We start from the raw sequence: 22390 nt of genomic DNA, 5'->3' as shown, positions 1-22390 counted from the left end.
ATTACACATAGATGCAATGAATATGATGATAAGTAGCACAAAGGAGGAGGGAAAATGGAGCTTATCAGAGTGGAGTTTCTATATATTACTGGAATTAGTTTTTTTCTAGCTTTATTAAGGTATGTTTGACAAATTGTACATATTTAAGATGTACAATGTGATATTTTGTTAAAGTATACCTTAAGTAATCATTAGTGAAATCAAGCTAATTAACATCTGTCACTTCCCATAGGTACCATTTGTATACAAGTGTTGAAAACAGTTATGATCTACTCTCTCAAGAAATTTCAAGTTGCAATACATTATTATTAACTATGGTTATCATTCTGTACATTAGATCCCCCAAACATATTCATCATAAATGAAAGTTTATACCCAATTACCAACATCTCCCCATTTCCCTCACCCCCTCAGCCCTTAGCAACCATCATTTCTACTCTCTGTTTCTCTGAGTTTGACTTTTTTTTAGATTCCACGTATAAATGAGACCATACAATATTTGTCTTTCTGTGTCTGGCTTATTTACCTTATCCCAATGTCTTCTGGGTACATTCACATGATCACAAGTGGCAGGATTTCTTCAAGACTGAATAATATTCCATTGTATATGTACATATACCATACTGTCTTTGTTCATTCATCCATTGATGGACACTTAAGTTGTTCCTGTACTTTAGTTACTGTGAATATTGCTGCAGTGAATGTGAGAGTGCAGATATTTCTTGGATGTAGTGATTTCATTTCCTCTGGATATATATCCAGAAGTGGGATCACTGAATAATATGGTAGTTCTATTCTTAACATTTTGAAGAACCTCCATAGTGTTCTATAGTAGATGTACCAATTAATATTCCCACCAACAGTGTACAAAAGTTCCCTTTTCTTCATATGCCTGCCAGTATTTGTAATCTTTTTTTATGATAGTCAGCCTAACAGGAGTGAGTTAAATTAGTTGATCTAAAGTATACTATGATAAATAAAGTTGCATATGTAAAGTTTAAAACAACCTTAGGAAAATAACATTATAGTTTAGAAGGAAAACAGAGGAATTAAATTTGTATACCAAAAATAATTATTTAACAGAAGAATGTGGTTAGCACTGTGAGACATACAAAAGAAGACATGAGACATAAAAAAGAGCAAAATGACAGATTTAAATAGAACTACATCAATAGTCACATTAGATGTGAATGTATTAAGCATTCCAATTAAGATATTGCAGCCTGGATATTTTAAAAGACCCAACTATATTCTATCTTAAAAAAATGCTTCAGAACCAAAGACACATATACTTTGAAAGTAAAAAAAAAAAATGGAGAAAGATATACCATACAATTAGCATCCATAAGAAAAATAAAATGGTGTGACCAATGCCAGATGGAATAGGCTTTAAGGTATAATGTGTTACTAGTGACAAAAAAGGACATTTATTATTACAAAAGGGTAATTCATTAGAAGACATAATTAACAATAAACCTCACATTTTATGATGCAGAAATCAACAGAATTCAAATGGTAACAATAAAGATAATAAACATTTCAATAATAATTATTAGAGATTTAATACCCCACCTTCAATATTTGGTCAACCAGTTGGACAGAAAATCAGCAATGATATAGAAGACCAATACTATCAACTAACTTCATCTAACCAACATTTATAGAATACTCTACCAAATAACAGCAGAATAGATTTTCTTTTTTTTTGGCATTTTTTAATTGAGGTATGATTAACCTACAGTGGTATATTAGTTTCAGGTATACAATATAATGATTCAATAATTCTGTATATTACCCAGTGCCCATCACAATAAGTGTACTCTTAGTCTGCGTTATGTATTTCAGTCATTCACCCTAGCTACCTCTCCTCTAGCAACCACCAGTTCATTTCTTATATTTAGAAGTCTAGTTGTTTTAGAATACATATTCTTTTAAGGTGCCCATGGCATACCTCAAGGATAAATCATATGCTAGGTCATAAAAAAACTCAATTAATTTAGGAGGACTGAATTAATTAAAAATCATGTTCTCTTAACATATCAGAATCATGTTAGAATGTAACAACAGAAGGAAATCTGGGAGATACCAAAATACATGGAAATTAAACAACACCTTATATAATCCAAGGCTCAAAGTGACATCACTAGGGGAGTTAGAAAGTGTTTTGAATTGAGTGAAAATAAAAGCACGTGTCAACATTTATGGGATACAGTTAAAGCAGTGTTCACAGGGAAATTTAAAACTTCAAACAGTTATGTTAGAAAAGGTTAAAATTCTCAAATCAGTAACTCAAGTTTTCACCGTAAGAAACTAGAAAAAGAATAGCACTCTAAACCCAAAGGAAATAATGAAGACTAGAGCAGAAATCAATAAAATAAAAGCAGAATAGAGAAAAATCAATGAAACCAAGCATTAATGTTTGAAAAGATTTTGAAAATGGCAAAACTTTAGTTAGACTGACCAAGAAGAAAAGAAAGAAGACTGAAGTTACCAAAATCATAAAGAGAGGAGAAAGGACATCACTATGGACCCTACAGAGATTAGGACTAGAAGGTAATCCTATAAACAACTTTATGTCACAATTTCTCCAAATTACATAAAATGTTCAAATTCCTAGAAAAACATAAATTACCAAAATAGATTTAAAAAAAAGTAGAACATCTGAATAGACCTAATATAAGTAGAGAAACTAAATTAGTAATTGTAAGTCTTCTGACAAAAGAAGCCCCAGTACAGATGATTTACTCATGAACTTTTAATAAAAAAATTCTTTTATATACCAATCCTTCACAAATCTTTTCAGAAAAAAAGCAGAGGAGGAAAATTCCAACTTATTCTTTAACACCAGCATTACTCTGATCTAAAATAGCCAATATATTGCAATAAAAGAAATTAATAGAAAAATATCCCTCATAAACATAAACACAAAATTCCTTAACAAAAATTTAACAAAGTTATTCCAGAGCATGTAAAAAAGATCATATACCATGACCATGTGAGATTTATTCCAGGAATGCAGAGTGGGTTTAACATCCAAAAATGATGATTGTAATATACCATATTAATAGGAAAGACACACAAAAAACAATTGATCATGTCAAGAGATGCAGAAAAAGCATTTAGTAAAATCTAACATCTAGTTATGATACAAATTTTTAGCAAATAAGAGAGCTTAACATCGTGTAGGTCATCTATAAAAAGCCCATGACTAGGGGCATATGGCTGGCTCAGGGGGTTAAGTCTCTGCCTTTAGCTCAGGTCATGATATCAGTGTCCTGGGATCGAGCCCCACATCAGGCTCTCTACTCAGCAGGGAGCCTGCTTCCCCCTCTTTCTCTGCCTGCCTCTCTGCCTACTTGTGATCTCTCTCTCTCTCTCTCTCTCTCTCTGTCAAATAAATAAATAAAATCTTAGAAAAAAAAACCATGGTTAACATCATTCGTAATGGTGAAAGACTGAATGTTTTCACCCTGAGATCAAGAATTAGACAAGGATATCTACTTTTAGTACTTCAGCATTCAACATTGTACTGGAGTTGAAACCAATGAAAGAAGGAAGAAAGGAGGAAGGTGTAGTGATGGTACACAGGACTCTATGCATTTACTAAAAACCATTAAATTATGCTCCTACCATAGGTGAGTTTTACATTATATACATTATCCTCCAATAAACCTGAAAAAAGAAATAGTTGGGAATGAGAAAATATAGAAATAAGTTTGGCAATATACTGGTAATTATTGAAACTGGATTACAGGTAATAGGAGCTTGTCATACTATTACACTTTTGTGTATGTTTGTATCTTCTCAAGATGTTTTTTAAAAATTTCTATTTGTATATCTCTTGTTACCCAGTGTAATTTAGGCATGTCCTTTTTGCTTAGGGTAATGTAATTTTCCCCTAATAACTACATAACATAAATGTTATATATGCAATATTTACTACCTGTTGGCCTTTTATTGCTGCTCACTTTTGCATTATACTTTGCTTTTTGAGTCCTGTAGTGCCACATATAGTGATGTGGCAGTTGGTTAGAAACCTTCAACTCTCTTTCTAGAATAGAAACATAATGCTCCTGTATTCAGCAAGAAAGTAATGCTGGTCAGCTCCCAGTGAAGAGGGAAACTACCTTCAATCTTCAAGAACCTATAGACAATTTTTTTCAGGGCTATGTCAGTCTGCTGTCTGTCTTCTTGATCTAAGAACCAGGAAATATATATTTTAGTTCATAATCTGTTGACTCTGCCATATATGACTAAGTCTATTTAAAAAAAAAAAAACCAAATCCTTGGAAATATCATTTGGATTCTACTATTTTTAAAGTTGTGCTTAGCTAAATTAGCCTACGTTATGGGTCAAAGCTAATCTTAAATTATCTATCAGGTAGACTTACTAAGTTCCTCTGTACCTATACACAATATTTAATGAATTTAATCACTGATGGGAAAGGTTGAATAAATAATAAACTAATGAATTTTATTTATGATCAAATTTTAATAAGCAAAGATAATTCAGTAAAAGTTATATTTATACAGCCTATTTAACTAAGTACTTTTATTATATATCCTTAATGACTGGTAAATACATTATTTAGAAAATAAACATAATTATTCCATACCTCTCCTTAAAAAATCTTTAGTGGTTCTCTTGCACTCCAGAAGGGATGTTTTAACCTTTGCAGGCACGTGGAGCTCTGCAATACCTGACCCAAAACCTACCTTTCTAGTACTTTGTCTTGCCAATCCCGTTCCACATTTCTTCACTATGGAAACATTAAATAAGCCATGAACTTCTATGTCACTGTGCCTTTGCTTATGCTGATCCTCTTTCTACAGTGCTTTCCACCCTTCTTCATCTAGTGAACATATTTTCTAGCATCCTAGATGGTCATTCCTCCCTTTGAATTACTAGGACCCTTGAGTAGATGGTTTTCTGTTGCACTTAAAATAAAAGTCAAACTCTTACCATGGCCCTCTGGCCCCTGATCCTCTGGCCTCATCTTCCATTCTCTACCTGCTCACTACACTTTAATGACAGTGGTCTACTTTGAGTTCCTCTGAATCTCTCTGTATTTACTGCCTGAAGGAAGTTTCTTTCTCTCTGTGGAAGCTATTCCCCTAGACTTCATCTAGGCATGTTTACTTCACAGTTCAGCTTCAACATCAGTTACTCAAAAGGGCTCCCTGTTAAAATCACAACACCCTCCTCATTATAAGTAAGATCTGCTGTTCTCCTTAGGAACAGGTGACATTCCACACTACCATTTGCAAGTACATTTGCTCTTGGACCACATACCTGCATCTAGGAAGCCAAAAGCTGTTCAATTCAGTCTTGTGAGAAAATTCGAAATGTTAAGTGTATTGGAGGAGGAAACGGAAGAGAAGGATTGTTACTCTTTTCTATGGTTTTCCAGCATTTTCAACAATTTCTCTCTGGTTTTACCATGTTGGACATTAAAACTGAGAAATGTTTGCAGCCTTTATTCATTTAAAAATTATCATAGATCAGGGGCGCCTGGGTGGCTCAGTGGGTTAAGCCTCTGCCTTCGGCTCAGGTCATGATCCCAGGGTCCTGGGATCGAGCCCCGCATCGGGCTCTCTGCTCAGCAGGGAGCCTGCTTCCCTCTCTCTCTGCCTGCCTCTCTGCCTCCTTGTGATCTCTGTCTGTCAAGTAAATAAATAAAATCTTTTAAAAAAATAAAAAAAAATAAAAATTATCATAGATCAGTTTTTTTTTTTTTTAAATGAAAAAACCCTTTACACTTTCTTCTCCAGGATGAAAGCAATGAGCAAAATATGTCCTTTTTCTCTCTCTGAGGAACTTCGATCTTCCTTGTCTGTCTAATGCATTGATATTCTACTGGAAATGTACAGAGTGCTGGACAACAGATGACATTTTGCTGGGGGTGGAAATTACAAGTACCCTGAGGAATTCAAAATACAGGCCCAGTAATAAAAATCACCGTAAAACCCACAGAAAAAGGACTGACTTACCAAAAAAAAAAAAAAAAGTGAAATTATAGAAGTGATAGCTTTGGATTAGGAAGAGAGATAAATAAGGAAAGAAACTTGAATAACATAAATGCGAAGAAGAGGAAAAAGAGGCAAAGACCTGGTCCTTTCTTACTATTTTCCATGTTTGATCCCAAGCCAAATAAATGAAACTTCTCATACTGGAAGACTTTAATAAATTTTAAACAGAATAAATATTTGTAATTAGATGCAATGTCTGGTTTTCCTTTTAGCCATTCTTCAAGTTATGTACTATGGAATATTAATTGTGTAAAGTGCTAATAATTATTTCAAAGGATGAAGGGACATTTTAATTGTCACTTATATTTTCATGAACACACACATAATAAAGTTAAAAAGATCATACTGATTATCTTATATCAGAGTCCTCACACCTTTAATTCCCTAATATGTATCTAAGAAAGAGATTTACTGTCTAGCAGATGTCAACAAACTTTGATACAGGGCCAAATAGTAAATGCTTTGGGCTTTGTGAGTCACCCAGTCTGTGTTGCAACTGCTCAGTTCCACCACTGTAATGTGAACATAGTCATAGATGACATATAAATGAATGGGTGTGGCTGTGTTCCCAATAAAACTTTATTTTCAAAAACAGGTGGTGGGGGTGCCTGGGTGGCTCAGTGGGTTAAGCCGCTGCCTTTGGCTCAGGTCATGATCTCGGGGTCCTAGGTTGAGCCCCGCATCAGGCTCTCTGCTTGGCAGGGAGCCTGCTTCCCTCTCTCTCTCTCTCTCTGCGCCTCTCTGCCTACTTGTGATCTCTGTCAAATAAATAAAATCTTAAAAAAAAAACAGGTGGTGGGCAGGATTTGGCTCACAGGCCATAGTTTAGAAACCCCAACAATCCAACTTTCTTGACCTTAATTTAGTCAATTTTCCATAAGACTTTGTCTTCCATAACACATACTTTATTTTTCATGGAGAATCTCCCAAGAATAATGTAAATAGTATTACTGTTCTCAAATATACAATTAACATGGTGTCGTTCTGGGATACTGAATTTAAGAATTGAACTGATACTACATACTAGTACTGAGATTAGAGTGTGATTGCAGTATAGTGCTTGTCCTTATGGTGCTTGTAATATATTGACAGACATAGGAAATTACAATATACCCTGTGATGAAAACAGTGTGAAGAGCTGTGGGATTATATAACAGGACATATAACATAGACTTGAGTGGGATGGGGGTGATAATTAACTGAGAAAAGTTTCATAGAGGAAGTGATGGCTAACCTAAGATTGGAAACCTAACTAGAAGCTACCTAGATCAAGACATGGGGAAGGGTAACCCAGACAGAAGGAGCAGAGTATGCTAAGTTCTAACATGAGTACTGTACTGGATTTCAAGGAAGAGTAAGTTCAATGGATTTTATAATGCAAAGAAATATGAAGAAAGAGAAGTAAGTAGAGATTACATATTGTACTTTCTGCTCCCTTTCAAAGAAGTTGGATTTTATCCCAACAATCCTAGGGAGTTACTGTGAGGATATAAGAAGACATATTTTAGAAAGATGATTCTTTCTGAAGTGTTGAGAATGGATAAGAAGATGGCAAGATGGGAAGCAGAACCCAGTTAAGAAATAGCCTCAGTAATAAAGACAGAGAGGATAGGAGAAGGAGTTGGTGGCAAGGAGAATGGAGAGAAGTGGGCACACTTGAAAGAGCTATCTCACGTGGAATTGTGAGGACACGTTTATTGATAAACTCCGGGAGGAAGAGACAAGAAAGAACCAAGGATGCCTGAGATTTTAGCTTAAGAGACTAGGAGCTGGCAGAGACATCCATAGAGGCTGACAGAGAAGCTGCCTTGGGAGGGAAGATAATGATATGTGCGAAGAGAAAAACCTAGTTATGAATGAAAGCCGAAAAACTGAGGCCATTCAATTTTCATTACATCTTCCACCACATGGCAATGGCTTTATTACAGCCTTTGCTAATAAATTATGTAACTCTGCCTCTGACAGATGAAGATCCAAAATATCCTTAGTGTTTTTATAAATCAGTTACAGCACCTGCAATGAAAGCATTCAACAAAAATCCAGAAATTTGGGGATTCAGTTAGTCAATTGGACTAGTAAAGTCAGATTGGAGGGAAGCCTGGGTGACTCAGTTGGTTAAACCACTGCCTTTGGCTCAGGTCATTATCCCAGGGTCCTGGGATTGAGTCCTGCACTGGGCTCCTTGCTCAGCGGGGAGCCTACTTCTCTCTCTGCCTCTGCCTGCCACTCTGCCTGCTTGTGCACTCTCTCTCTCTCTCTGATAAATAAATAAATAAAATCTTTAAAAAAAATAAATTCAGATTGGAGAACAGAGTTCAATCTGGCAAACCCCCCAAAAGATTATTCTAGTATTTTTTTAAATCTATGACCTGAGTTTGATGGGAAAATTAATTATGACAGGCCTGGGATTCTAGGTAGAGTCTCTTCAGATTTAGCTGTTTTGTTTTATCTCCTACGTCACTTAGTTTTTTTTTTTTGTTTTTTTTTTCCACTTCTTGGTTGTTCCGGGCATATTCTAACCACACTCTTGCTTCAGGACCTTTGTATTTTTTTTCTTTTGCTTAGAGTGCTCTCCCCCCATTATTTGAATGGCTTTCTCTCTCACCTCTTGTATTATCTAATTTTATTCAAGCTGCTACTTAAAAAGAAGGTCTGCATTTCAGTAGCTCAACAATGCAAATGTCTCACTCATGCAAAATTCACAGAGTTGTTTCTAATCAACAAAGAGCTCCCCTCCAAATTATGAATCAAAGACCCAAGCTACATTGATTTTGTGGCTCTGACATTTTTGACATGTGGCTGTAGAAAGAGGAACAATAAGGAATATCACACATGTAGGGATTAAATTATAAACCAGGGCCGGAATCAATGAACCTCACTTTTGTTCACATTCCCTTGGCTAGAATTTCATTATTGCCATACCTAATGACAATGGAGGATGGGAAATGACAACTAACTTTGTGTTGAAGAGAAAGAGATCAAATTTTTTGATGAACAGATTGCCATTCTCTACCATGATGATTTTACTCAAATAACCCTTTACAATGAAGATTTCTCCCATTGATATAAAATTGCAAACCCACCCTCCAAGTCTACTCAGTATTCCATTTTTTCCTGGCTTCAGTTTTTTTTCTGTGTAGCATCTAACACTATGTCGCAATCTACATGTTTCAGTTTATCTTGTGTATTGTGTGTCTCCCCCTAATAGAATATAAGCTCTACGAGGGCAAAACTTGCCTACCTCCATTGCCATATCACCAGCCACTAATAGACCTTCAATAAATGTTTGATGCATTGTAATCCTACATCTACCTTACTTAGAATTAGTGTAATCTGGTGGCACTTTTACTCATAGATTGGCATTTTGACTCTAATTGTGCTTCCCTCATAAAATGTGCCAAGGGAATTTGTCAGAAGATAGAAATAGAGCTGTCAACTGGTTCATGAAGAAGCTCAATTTCAAATAATCCTTCTGAGTACTCATGCATGCTTTATAAATACTTTTATGTATGTAAGTGTGTTGGCTTAAGGAAAATTCTGAGATAGGATAACAGCTCAGTTTCCAAATTTACCCTTTTTTTAACTCTGTATTTTCTCTACAACTTGTTGAATGCTATTATTAAAGCAGTAGACAAAAACTGGTGTTTCTGCGAGCAAATTTAATCCATATAACCAACCATGCAATGTTAAATATCCCAATTTTAGCATGAAGAAACTGAGGCCTATAGAAGTTAAGCAACTTCTCCAAGTTCGTGCACTCAAATAAAAACTTGAAAGGCCTCGATTTGGTTTTCTTTTCCGTTCAGTAGCTCACCACTAAGCTTCATGATACCCCTTCTAATTTTCATAATTTTTTTCCTTACTATTGAGAAGTAAAAGCCTGAACAACTTTGATATGTTATTTCTCTCAGGAACCCTTCATTTTAATGAAGCACAAGCTATAGATAAAATGAATAAATGTCTAATTGTGTAACTCTAGCAGTAACCAGGTATGAAAAATATGTTGATTTAAAAATAGTTAATGCTTTGGCTCTGATTCTGACAGTGTCCTATAGAGCGTATGACCTGGGGAAGTTAATGTGTATGGCTAAATATGTTTTTGGTTTTTTTGTTTGTTTGTTTTTGTTTTTTAAAGATTTTATTTATTTATTTGAGACAGCATGAAAGAGAGAGAGCACAAACAGGGGGAGTGGGAGAGAGAGAAGCAGGCTCCTCACTGAGCAGGAAGCCTGACGTGGGGCTTGATCCCAGGACCCTGGGATCATGACCTGCGTCAAAGGCAGCCGCTTAACCGACTGAGCCACCCAAGCACTCAATATGTTTTTTTTATTTTGTTTTTGTTTTCACCTTAAGAGAGACCTTACATTTGAATCCTTTTGAAGTTTTTCATGTTACAAGATCCTCGTTTTATTTTGATCAGAACAAAAAACTACTATCTGGGAAAGTTGTATTAATTTCATCTCAATTGATGATGATTTTGGTCATCTGCAGAAGTCACTTGATAGAGGAAAGAAATGGGAAAAAATGTAATTAACAGAAGTCATGATTAGCTTTGTTGGTATGACATCACAGTTGAAAGAGTTGTATGTCATTGTAAACAAGGTCTGTGAAGATTTTTTATAAGCAACTCAGTAAGTAGTTACGTTGTGTACCTCACGGACATGTGGCACAGTAAAGAGAAAAACTGTCTTTATATAACATAGAACTGTCTGCTGTTAAGTGTGCTTATGGCTTGGAGTAAACTTTCCAGGAGAATCTTAAACGTGGACTCAGCAGTGCCATACATCACACCATGTGGGTAGAAGTGAAGATAACTCTGTCTCAAAAACTGAATTATGTGACTCAAATAGTGGATCCACCAGAGTGACAATTCCAATGTAGAACGCAAATGTGAGGAATGTATACACAACTACTGTATAAACTGTGAATGGAAAAATGTGATCTTTGTAATATAATACATAATTTTAAATTAGTATGTGCAGTCAAATTAATTAAGCAGTATAGATGAGCTGGTATTGATTCTACATTTTCCGAAATTTCTATGTTACAGCTAATCAAAACCTTAGAGAGGTACTTCTTATTTGGAAAATGGTAGAGATAATCACCTTATATTTGGGTATATACAGTATGTACATCTCCCCAGGGCTTCACTTTCTTTATTGGCAATCTTACAAAGGCAATACAAGGGATGTATTGAGTATTTTAAAAGATTCAAATGTGAAAATATCTAGCGCTTGGCCTGAAACACTTGGTAGATCCTCCCCTTCTAAGACCACACCATGCAATTTGGCAGTCTTCCTCTTACCGTAACAGCAGCCCCACAGAACATGTTCATTAAGAGTTAATGTTAAATTCATTGAATTTAGCAGCACATCCATAATTCTTCTTTCTGATTATGCAAATCTCTCCCCATCATAATATGTGCTTCCTTCAATTGCATTAAGAGCATTTATAATGTAAACGGCAACAGAGCCAATATTTCAAACAGAAGCCATTCTTTTAAAAAAAAAATAGCTAAATGTATTGAAATGCCTCTAAAAGTAAAATATTTAGCACTTAATTGCAGATGGGTAATGTTAAATATCCCATTCATTATTATTACTACCACATGCCTGAATAAATCCTACCATAAGCATTAACTGAGTAGGTAAACAAAGAAATAACACTTCATGTGATGAATGCCAATATAAAGCATGTTTAAACTGTTCTGTCAAGAGACAAGCCTGGAAATGCTAACTGTGTTCCTTTGCTTTTCTGCAATCATCTGAATATATAAATTCAAATTGCAGCTTTTAAAACTTCAAATCGAGGCTTTTGAAATTTCAGAAAATACATGCGCTTGAAAAAGCAGATTATAACAAGGTCCCGGTGGGATTTTGGCACCATCTTTTTTATATTTCCAAGTACAAAATCAAACCTAGGCAAGAAATGACTACCAAATGTTTTCATATTTAAAGGGTGCTGTACTTTTTTAAAAAATTAAATCATCAGAAAAGTTTTTCACAAACATTGTGTGAAGAGAAAGATTATGGCAAATAGCTTAGCCAAAACTTCTGCTTTCTAAATGAAGATTTATTCTTTCTGGGAGTACTTATGAATTTTCTAGATTAGTATACAGTTAATATCCATAAAATCATATGCAAGTCACTGCCTTTCAAACTGATGCTGAAAGTTAATTAGAAAACATACTTAATTATTTATAATACACGGATGAGTTACAGACACACTCCAAATGCACTGTAAATATAGAAAATTTAACAGATTTATACTGGTAAGACAGTAAGTCTTCACAAAAATAATTTGATTTGATGGAATCCCTATCAAAATCCCCAATGAGATTTATTCTGTAATTTCACCAAATGATACTCATATTACATAAATAGGTAATACTCATATCACATAAAAAGGTAAGAGAGGAGGTTAACCTACCAGAAATTAAGCCTACTTTAAAGATGCTGTGCTTGAAGTAGTGCATTACTATCAAAAAATCTATAGTAGATCAGTAAATAGGACCTCATTACACATAAAACACAAAATGAGGAAATCACCACAAATCAATAGAGAATAGATTGTGCTGGGGAAAAATACCAACTTCTCAAAGACTCTTCCAGGTTAGAAGCTTAACTATATAAATTTAAGATGGATTAAGTTTTTATTCTTTTTAAATGAAAGCATAATGATCCAGAATAATATAAAGATGAATATTTAAACAACAGTAGGATGTTCACAATTTTCAGGGTAGTATCAATGAAAGAAATCACAAAGAAAGTGATAACATTTTATTTAGAAACAAAATATAAACATAAAAAAGGTAAAAGGGAAACTAGAAAGATATTCTCAGTATTTTTTTAATTTTTATTTTTTATCGAGGTAGATAACATAAAAAGAGCTTTTGCAAACAAAACAGGAAAAATGGGCAACAGACACAGCAGACAACTGATAGTAGAAACAAATGACAAATACACACAAATATACACATTTTTTCAACTTTTCTGTTTATAAAAAATGGAAAACAATCCATGACAAACTTTTTTTTCTATCAAGCATATAAATCATAATGAGCTGTAGTGGAAAATGTATGTTGAGACAGGTGTTTTTATAACTGCTGGTAGAAGCGTGTGAGTGTTCTTATTACCGGCATTGCAAAGAAATTTAGCAATGTGTATCAAAATCATTAGTGTTCTTACTGTGTACTTTTCTTCCTCATTGTAAGGAAATTAGAAGATACGTAAGCCAAAATGCATAAACAAATGTATTTCTGTAGAGTTACTTATTATAATGAAAAAAGGGACCAAACCAAATGTCTAATAAGAAAAGAATGGTGAAATATGGTGTACCTACATAGAGGTTATTACTCAGATCATAAAAATCAATTTTTTAAAGAATAGTTAATGACCTAAGGAAATACAGTAGAATATTAAATTTGGAAAATCAGTACACAATGTTTATAGAGTTTGATGGCAGTTAAATATATAAATCTTAATTAAAAAGGATAAATATATTTTCCCTCTTTTTCTTAGCTGAATATTCCTGAAAGAAAAATATATGCAAGTAATTAATTTGAGACAGGTTTGAAGTGAGGTTGAGGATACTTGCTTCTACAATTTTATTCTAGGTTTGAGGAGCTTTTTGTTTGTTTGCTATTACTCTCTCTTGTTCTTCAAGCTTTTGTTTGTTAGATTTTGGGTTTTTTCTCTCCCTGTTATGGTCAATTTCTAAATGAAGGCTGAGAAAAGCTTTTACCCATTTGTCTAGGTTTTATAAATGTAATCTGATTTTAGCAAAGTTTTAGTTAACTAAAATGAGTGAAAAATAATATTAGGAATAAGGTTGCTCTTAAGTATTTGGGACACTGCAGCATGATGTAGCCAAATACTAAAGGAGACAAAGATTTGTGAAGAGAGGGAGGGAGGAAGGGAAGATGGATGGAAGGAAGAAAAGGAGGGAAGGAAGGAGGAAAGGAGGGAGGGTGAAGGAAGGAGAGAAAAGAAAAAGGAAAACTGATGAGGTAGACTGACACACACACCCTTGAAACCTAGACACAGTATTTGAACCATTTTAGAACTTTTTTTTAAAAGATTTTATTTATTTTGACAGAGAGAGATCACAAGTAAGCAAAGAGGCAGGCAGGGGAAGCTGAGCGGAGAGCCCGACGCGGAGCTCGATCCCAGGACCCCAAGATCATGACCTGAGCCGAAGGCAGACACTTAACCCACTGAACCACCCAGGCGCCCAATCTTAGAACTTTTAAACAAATAAAGGATGTCTATAATGGAATTTTTCCTCTAAGAATTGCTTCTCAGTCCAGAGTCTGTGGAAAAATGGTTCTATTCCACATTCTAAAACAAGCTGTCAGCAACTGAGAACAGCCACTTCCCTGTAGAGTTTACTAAGAAAAACAATAGTACTGTTTACTCCCAGTGATTTCAAGCTCCTCTGTACCCCATGTCCCAGTCCATGTCAGGGGACCAGATGGGATGGGATAGTTTTGTAGGGAGTGCAGTTTGTCTCATGAGGTTCGGCTTCCTTCCTTCTCCCCTTTCATTACTGTAAAGTCAAAGGTAGGGGCTTCAGGATCATCAGTGAAAACAAGAATGTGGACTGCAAGAAGGGAGAGCCATGTTCTCCTTCAGCTGAGTGTTTGTTGAAATGAAGAACTCCTTCACAGGCCCCTGTAGCTTTTGGAGGGGCCAGAAGAATACTACAGGCATTCCTTTGGCTTTCCACATCAAAGAAGGGAAAATGGAGGAGGAGCAGGAGCCGCAAGTTACCCATACATTAAAAAAAGAAAAATCAATGAATATCTGTGAAATGGACTTTTTCTTTAATTTATCAATTTAAATAAGCAAGAGGGAGAATTGCTAATCATTATGTGAAAATGAAGAAAGAATGGACTCAGAAAATGCCAAATATGAAGAGTAAATGATTAGTGCAAGTTAGTTTACCATATTTTATCCACCAATTTATTGCTGAGGACTCTGAAATCTATATTTCCAGCTCTTTAAGTTCCAAATCTCTTATTTTTTCTACTAGTAATTTCCCCTAAATATCTGATGCAATTCACTGTACTCTCCGCTGGAGTAAATGTTGTCTCCGCAGCTAGATAAGGCGGAAGCTCCCATAGACCAGATGTAATGGTCAGGAGAAGTGGACAGACCCAGATGACCCAGGACCGAATGTTGGATTGACTACTTAATAGCTGTATGACCTTGGGCAAAATACTAAGCTGGATTTTCTTTCAACTGCAAATAAGGAAAAATGAGTGCCATCTCATACTAGTAATGTGGGGTCTTGATACTTGATTCGGCCACTACCACATAGTTACTGCTCAACAATCACTAGCCACTAATACCAGTCTGTCTCCTTTTATCCACAGGTCCTGTTGAATTTCCTCCTACATTCTTCATGTATTCTACCTTACCCTTTTCCTCTGTTAGGTCTTGATGACTTGAACCTTCATTACTTTATGCCTGTCCTTTTATGAGAGTCTCATACTTGATTCCTCAGTCTCTTGCCATACCACCTGTGCCCACATCCACTTTCCATAGGATAGCCAGAGGGAGCTTTGGATGAAATCTGGCCCTTCTCAAAACCTTTAACTCATTCATCACCTACAAATTAAAACAAAACGTTATAATACCCCAGCATACCCCAGCAGCTAGCCACCTCACCAGCTTTATTTCTTGACCCTTCCTGTATAAATCTTGAACACTTTGCTAACCTGTAATGTCAACGTTAGGCATTGATGTCCGCATGCTTACTTTTCACGTACAAGAGGGGCCAAAATATTTGTTATTGGCAAAAACTCATGCAATCAAACATTAATTCCCATGGAAAGTAATGCCAAATCTTTATTGACACTATTAATGGAAAATAAGCTCAAGCATCAGGCATATAATGCCGATAATAATATCCATTCATAATTATAAGCTAAAGATAACAGTAAACTGTCATTATATTATGAATTTTTTTTTAAGATTTTATTCATCAGATAGAGATCACAAGTAGGCAGAGAGGCAGGCAGAGAGAGAGAGGAAGGGAAGCAGGCTCCCCGCTGAGCAGAGAGCCCGATGCGGGGCTCGATCCCAGGACCCTGAGATCATGACCTGAGCCGAAGGCAGAGGCTTTAACCCACTGAGCCACCCAGGTGCCCCTATATTATGAATTTTTTAAAAAATCCTGAACTGACCAGCAACTTGGTAGCAGTCAAAGAACCTAAATCACTATATCAGCACTGGGAAACTGTGCTACTGAACTTAATTTCATCTGTTCTAACCTGCACATTTTATCACATTAAAATCACTGAAACCAGAGTGGGTTTTACAATCTCTGCTGGCCAGGCCACATGTGGTTTGGAAGAAAATCTGAGAAATAGTGGTAGAGCCCTCTTAAGAAATCATCCTCTGATAGGGTAAGGGTAAAGACAGAGGTCAGTTACTCTGAAGGGAAAAGTGATACAGGAGAGGCAAGTTCTAAATACAAGAAAGTCTTAGGACTACCTCATCAATTTGTCACTTATATTTTACTTCTCATGTGTATGCAAGAGGAATATATGACAAAAATATAAAAGAATCTAAAAGAACAACTTCATAATCGAAGAAAGCCTTTAAACGATAAACATCATTGTTTCATCAGCACTACGCCTTTTCTGATTCCCGCCTGGCAGAATTGAGGATGGTTTTATATGACCTGCAACTGAAGGTGTCTTCAGTTTGGTGAAATATTGTCATACACATTTTCAAGTAAATTAAACCATGTTTCAGAATCAGTATTACAAAGAATAGGAAAGATTCTTTTTTTAAGTTTTTATTTAAATTCTAATTAGTTAACATACAGTGTAATATTAGTGTCAGGTGTACAGTATAGTGATTCAACACTTCCATACATCACCAGGTGCTCATCTTGACAGGTGTACTTTTTAGTCCCCATCACCTATTGGTATTACAAAGAATAGGAAGGATTCTTTTAAAATAAGAATGCATGTAAAATGGAAAATGATGATGGCAGAATTCATTCATTAATGCAAAAGTTACTGATTTAGCACCTGTTTTGTGCCAGGTGTTGTTCCAAGAGTAAGGGCTATGGCAATAAATAAAAATTTTTGCTGTCAGGAAGCTTCATTTCATGTGTGTGAGATAGACATTATATAAAATAACCAAATTATAACTTTGTTACATTTAGGAACTAGAAAGATAAAAACAGGGAGAAAGAATAGAAATTTGGGAGGAGAACTGTAATTTTTGGTAGGGTCATCAGGGAAGACCTGCGGAAGATGAAGGAGACAGCCATATTTGATATTTGAGGGAAGGACATTGTCTGCAGAAACACACAGCAAGTACAGAGATTCAGAAGTGGGGACCCATGTAGTATATTTGGGGATCACAGCAAGGAAGCCAGAGGGCCTCAAAACGGATAAGAGAAATACAGAGTAGATGGAAGTGAGGTCAAAGAAGTAAGGAGACTGGGGATCAGCAGATATCGTAGATCAGTGGTGGTCAATAGAAAAATAAGGTAAGCCACATATGTGATTGAAATTTGTGTCATCACATCTTTTTTTTTAAATAGTAGGAACAAATTAAAGGAATATATTTCACTTAAACTAATATATTAAAAATATTACTTCAACCTGTACATCACATAGAAAGTACTAATGAAAAAAGAAAGTGTTAATGAGATGTTTTCCATTCCCTTTTAAAATAATTTTATTATTTTACAGCAGTTTGTAGGTTCTCAACAAACTTGAGTAGAAGGTACAAAGAATATTTTTTTAACTAAGTCTCTGAAATCTGATGTATATTGTACACTTAAAGCACATCTAAATTCCCCTTTAGCATTTCAGGTTCTCAGTAGCCACATGGGAAGGTATCTACCATATCTACCACAGATCTATACCCTCACAGAACACTGTAATGACTTTGGCTTTGCTGTGAATACATTGGGAAGCAATAGAAGAGTTTTGACTGCAACAGTGATGTAATATGACTTGGGTTTCCATAGGATCCCAGAATATGACTTGAGTTTTCATAGGGTCTGCCTTGTTGAGAATAGACAGAAAAGAGAATGTCTCTTCACATGCCCTAGAACAGACTTTGGACAAACTCTAATCAAAGAGCGAAACTGAATATAGATAAGGATAAATTCAATAAGTGGACCCAGTTTGGGGAAAGAATGTAATAGTAGTTCTCTCAACACTCTGTCTTTGAACAGGCTATAAATGAGACAGACTGTGTCTTTTTCTTACACATGGGGATCACTTGTTTCCTCTCATGGACTGAGATCATCAAGGCAAGGCACACAATGTATCTGTCTTGAATCCTAATGCCCAGTAGCCTTGCTGGAAGTTAGTAAGTCCTTAATAAATATTTGTTAAATTGAAAACAAAAAAACAGCTAAATGTCCCCAAAATGGAAACAACCCAAATGGCCACCAGTAGAGATACATATTTAAACAGTTCAGTACTCTACAGCCAGGAGATGAAACAAATTAAGCTATATACCACATGGTTGATTATTATAAAGATTATGTTGAATGAAAGAGACAAGACACAGAAGAGTAGATAGCATATCCTTCCATATACTTAGTGTTCAATATAGCCAACATAATCGAAGTTGACAGGATACTGGTTATACTTGGAGGTAGTAACTGCAAGGGACAAGAGGGGGCCTCTGGGCTTCTGATAACATTCTATTTTTCTGGTCATTTGTGCACTTTGTAAAAATACCTTGAGCTATACAGCAGTCATAGGTGTACTTTCATGTATATGTATTTATATGTATATATGGGAAATTACACTTATGTATATGTATGTGTGTGCATATGTGTGTGTGTATTCAATTAAAAGCTTACATCCAGGAGACATATCTCTCTCAAAAAAACAACAAAACATTATAAACTACCTGAGGTGCAGACCATTTTCAACTGTGTTATGATTCAATATGTAAGAATAAATTTATGGCTAATTGAAAAACATACAGTATATATGTTTTTATAATTGAAAACTTCCACTAGTACAGCATATGTGCTGTATTTTAACTCAGTTTTCCTCAAAAAAGACTGTGAATCATAATTTGGAAAACATTTTAACATGTAAAAACTTAGTGTTCTTTTTATTCCCTTGTTTTTACTTTTACCCTACAATTTCCCAGAAAGGTGTATTCTATTTAAGCATTTTAGAGCAGGCAACCTCACATTATATACTTGTTCTAGTGCAGTGGCTCTCACCCTGGAGCAGTTTTGCTCCCAAGGGGGTGTTTGGTGGTGCCTTAAGACATTTTTGCTTGTCACAGTTGGGGGGAAAATGCTACTGGAATCTAATGGGGAAAGGCCAGGAATACTGCTAAGCCTCCTCCAAGGCAGAGGACAGCCCCTCACAACTAAAAATTATCCAACCCAAAATGTTAGAAGCACTGAGGTGGAAAAACACTGCTCTCATTTAAAAACATTATGCTGGAGTTTTTTAAAATTGCAAGTTTTTTCTTTAGCAGTTTTAACCTCTTACATTTAAGAGGTTCTGGAGATACTGAGGTTTCTTTGTTCAAAGTAAATGAATTTTCTTTAAAAGTTGCATATTGTTAACATCTTTTAAATTGCTTATTTTCTTGAAAGTGTTACCACAATTTTTTTGTTTGTTTCTGAGTTTTCTTTTAAAAAATAAGAAAGAAAAGTTTGAGAAATATGTTGTTTATAACAGTTATATTCTTATTTCTCCAGGCTAGAAGAACAAAAGAATATCTTGTCAGAATTTCAAAGAGATGTAAATGAATTTGTTTTATGGTTGGAAGAAGCGGATAGCATTGCTAGTATTCCACTTGAACCTGGAAATGAGCAGCAGCTAAAAGAAAAACTTGAGCAAGTCAAGGTAATTTTGTTTTTTTGTTTCTTTTTTTTAAAAAAACCCAGGGCCTACTTGTATAAAGAGTATACGAATTGGGGAGGATATGTGCTATGGTGAATGCTGTGAAGTGTGTAAACCTGGTGATTCACAGACCTGTACCCCTGGGGCTAATAATACATTATATGTTTATAAAAAATTTAAAATAAAATAAAATAAAAGAGTATATGAATCTATTTTTAAGGTATTTAATCATTGATTTCCTGCTCATCAGGTTATTGATAGCTCCTCACTAGATTTCCTCAAAACTTTATATTGTTTTAACCCAGTGTTTCCCAGAAAGTATATTTTTTATAAAAAGTGTGTGTGTGTGTGTGTGTGTGTGACAGTATTTTGAAAACTAATTTGAAATTGATCTCAGACATATTAGAGAATTTTACAACTCCAAATTATTTCAAAAACTGGAGGGAATTTTTAGAAATGAATCCCATTTCTTAGGAAGGATCTTAATTGCCAAATCAATCGCACTGTTTCAGCCTCTAATTAGAGGTGTCTGATTTGCCTAAAAGTGTTTGTTTGTCTAGGTGTGGTTGAGGGTGTGTGGTGTTGAATCACATTCTATACTGGTTGAATAGACATCAAGACTGTTCAAGAGGCTTTTCATGCCTTCCTACTGTGATGTCTGCTTATTACTGATTACCTCACCTGGCTGACTGACATGCACTAATTGTGTAGTTGGATTAACTTTCCTGGTTTTAGTTTTAGGAAAGAGACTTATTTCGATCTCTTTTACTATAATTCTTGAAGTGAAGGTGAAAAGAAAAAGGAAATTAACATTCAACTGTCTTCTGTTATGTGCTAAGTATTAGGTGTACTTACATCTGCTATTTATTTAATCTTCATATAAAACTTTCAGAATGGTTGCTGTTATCCTCATTTTACAAGGTCATATAATCAAAGGAAATGGAATTGCTCCTTTATCAATGATTCATTTGGTTTGTACATGCAAATTAGACTCCAATGTCAACCACTTATTTCTGTGAGACAAGAAATTTGTACCCGAACAGAGGATAGAGTATAAAAATAAAATTAATGATTAGTTCAGTAAACAAATATTGAGCACCTACTCACTGTCAGATATGGCAAAACAAAAACAATAACAAAAACAAAAAACTACCAAATTTTGGATCTTTGGTTCGTTTGAAGATGGGTATATCATAGAAAAATGAACTCAGTGTGTTCTTGAAAATCAATCTTTCCTAAATGTACTGAGTGTTATATTTAGCAATGTAACTGATACCTCATTTAAGAGATATGCTTAGTGTTATTTACTTATTAATAAATGTGCATTGATTTTCATTTTTCCTTAAACAATCTAGATCAGTACTGTCCAACAGAACTTTCTGTGATGACGGTAATGCTCTTTATTGTCTATTGCAGTAGTCAAAAGCTGTAGGTGCCTTTTGAGTACTTGAAAAGTGGTGTGACCAGGGAACTGACTTTTTTATGTTATTGAAATTTAAGTAATTTCAATTTAAGTAGCCTCATGTGGCTAGTGACACTATATTGGACACTGTAGCTCTAGATGACACAAATAAATAAAGGACAATTATTAACAACCATGGTGGTTTGTAGGTCTTGGGAAAGGGCATTTATAATGGAAGAATGAATGAATAAAAGAAATTCAGGGATGTGGGGGACTCAAAAATAAGGGATCTTGAATGAAATTGCCCAAGTTGGAATCACAGCTCCATTGCTTGCAACTTTTGTGTCCTTGGAGCTGGTACTTAGCCTGTCTGTCAGGATTTAATCTCTCTGTCTCAGCTTCCTTCTGAAGAAGAAGAAGATAATAGGATCTACCTCATAGAATTATATTATCTCAATTAATTTTTATATAATATGTGATGAGGTTAACCCAGCACCTGGTAACTGATATGGTCTCAATGGTAGTTAGCTCTCAGTATGATAGTGCAGTTTCTTACTCTGTAGTAACTTACAGCATGGATGCTTACTACCTGAGAGGATGATGAATTTACCCAGATTGCTCTGTTTCTGACAGAGATGTGTTTTCAGACTCTTAACAACGCTTGGGGTGTTATTTTGGACCTCATGATACCACGTGATACTTTCTTCCTTAGAAAGAATTTCCAAGAGATAAGATATTCTGGTCCTTTCTATGATAGGTTTATCTCCTTGGGAGTGGGTGCTCCAGTCTATCAGTTTGGCACTCTGTAGGAAGTGGTTGGTATTCGAGGCAGCAGTCGGCCTTCAGTCAAGTTGCTTCATTTTGATAGACTAATTAATAGAGACAAAGACAAGATAGTTGGAATTGTGCTGTAATTCATTATAAATGTTGTTGCATTTGTCTATTTCAGTTACTGGCGGAAGAGTTGCCCCTGCGCCAGGGAATTCTAAAACAATTAAATGAAACTGGAGGAACAGTGCTTGTAAGTGCTCCCATAAGCCCAGAAGAGCAAGATAAACTTGAAAATAAGCTCAAGAAGACAAATCTTCAGTGGATAAAGGTTA

At 35.2% G+C, this 22390-nt stretch overlaps 1 protein-coding gene across 2 annotated transcripts in view; it reads left to right on the top strand.

The window, feature by feature from the left end:
- The window catches only part of DMD (dystrophin), a 2068501-nt gene that overhangs the window by 1272340 nt on the left and 773771 nt on the right, over window positions 1-22390 (top strand). For both annotated transcript variants that reach the window (XM_080795194.1, XM_080795193.1), the window contains exons 46-47: window positions 19741-19888; window positions 22237-22386. In XM_080795194.1, the coding sequence (XP_080651320.1) occupies window positions 19741-19888; window positions 22237-22386 (298 nt within the window). The remainder of the gene's footprint in view (window positions 1-19740; window positions 19889-22236; window positions 22387-22390) is intronic.

This window comes from Martes martes (assembly GCF_963455335.1).
Source record: "Martes martes genome assembly, chromosome: X".
NCBI classification, from domain to species: Eukaryota; Metazoa; Chordata; class Mammalia; order Carnivora; family Mustelidae; genus Martes; species Martes martes.
The sequence above is the reverse complement of the archived record's forward strand: the minus strand, read 5'-3'. Positions and strand labels throughout refer to the sequence as shown.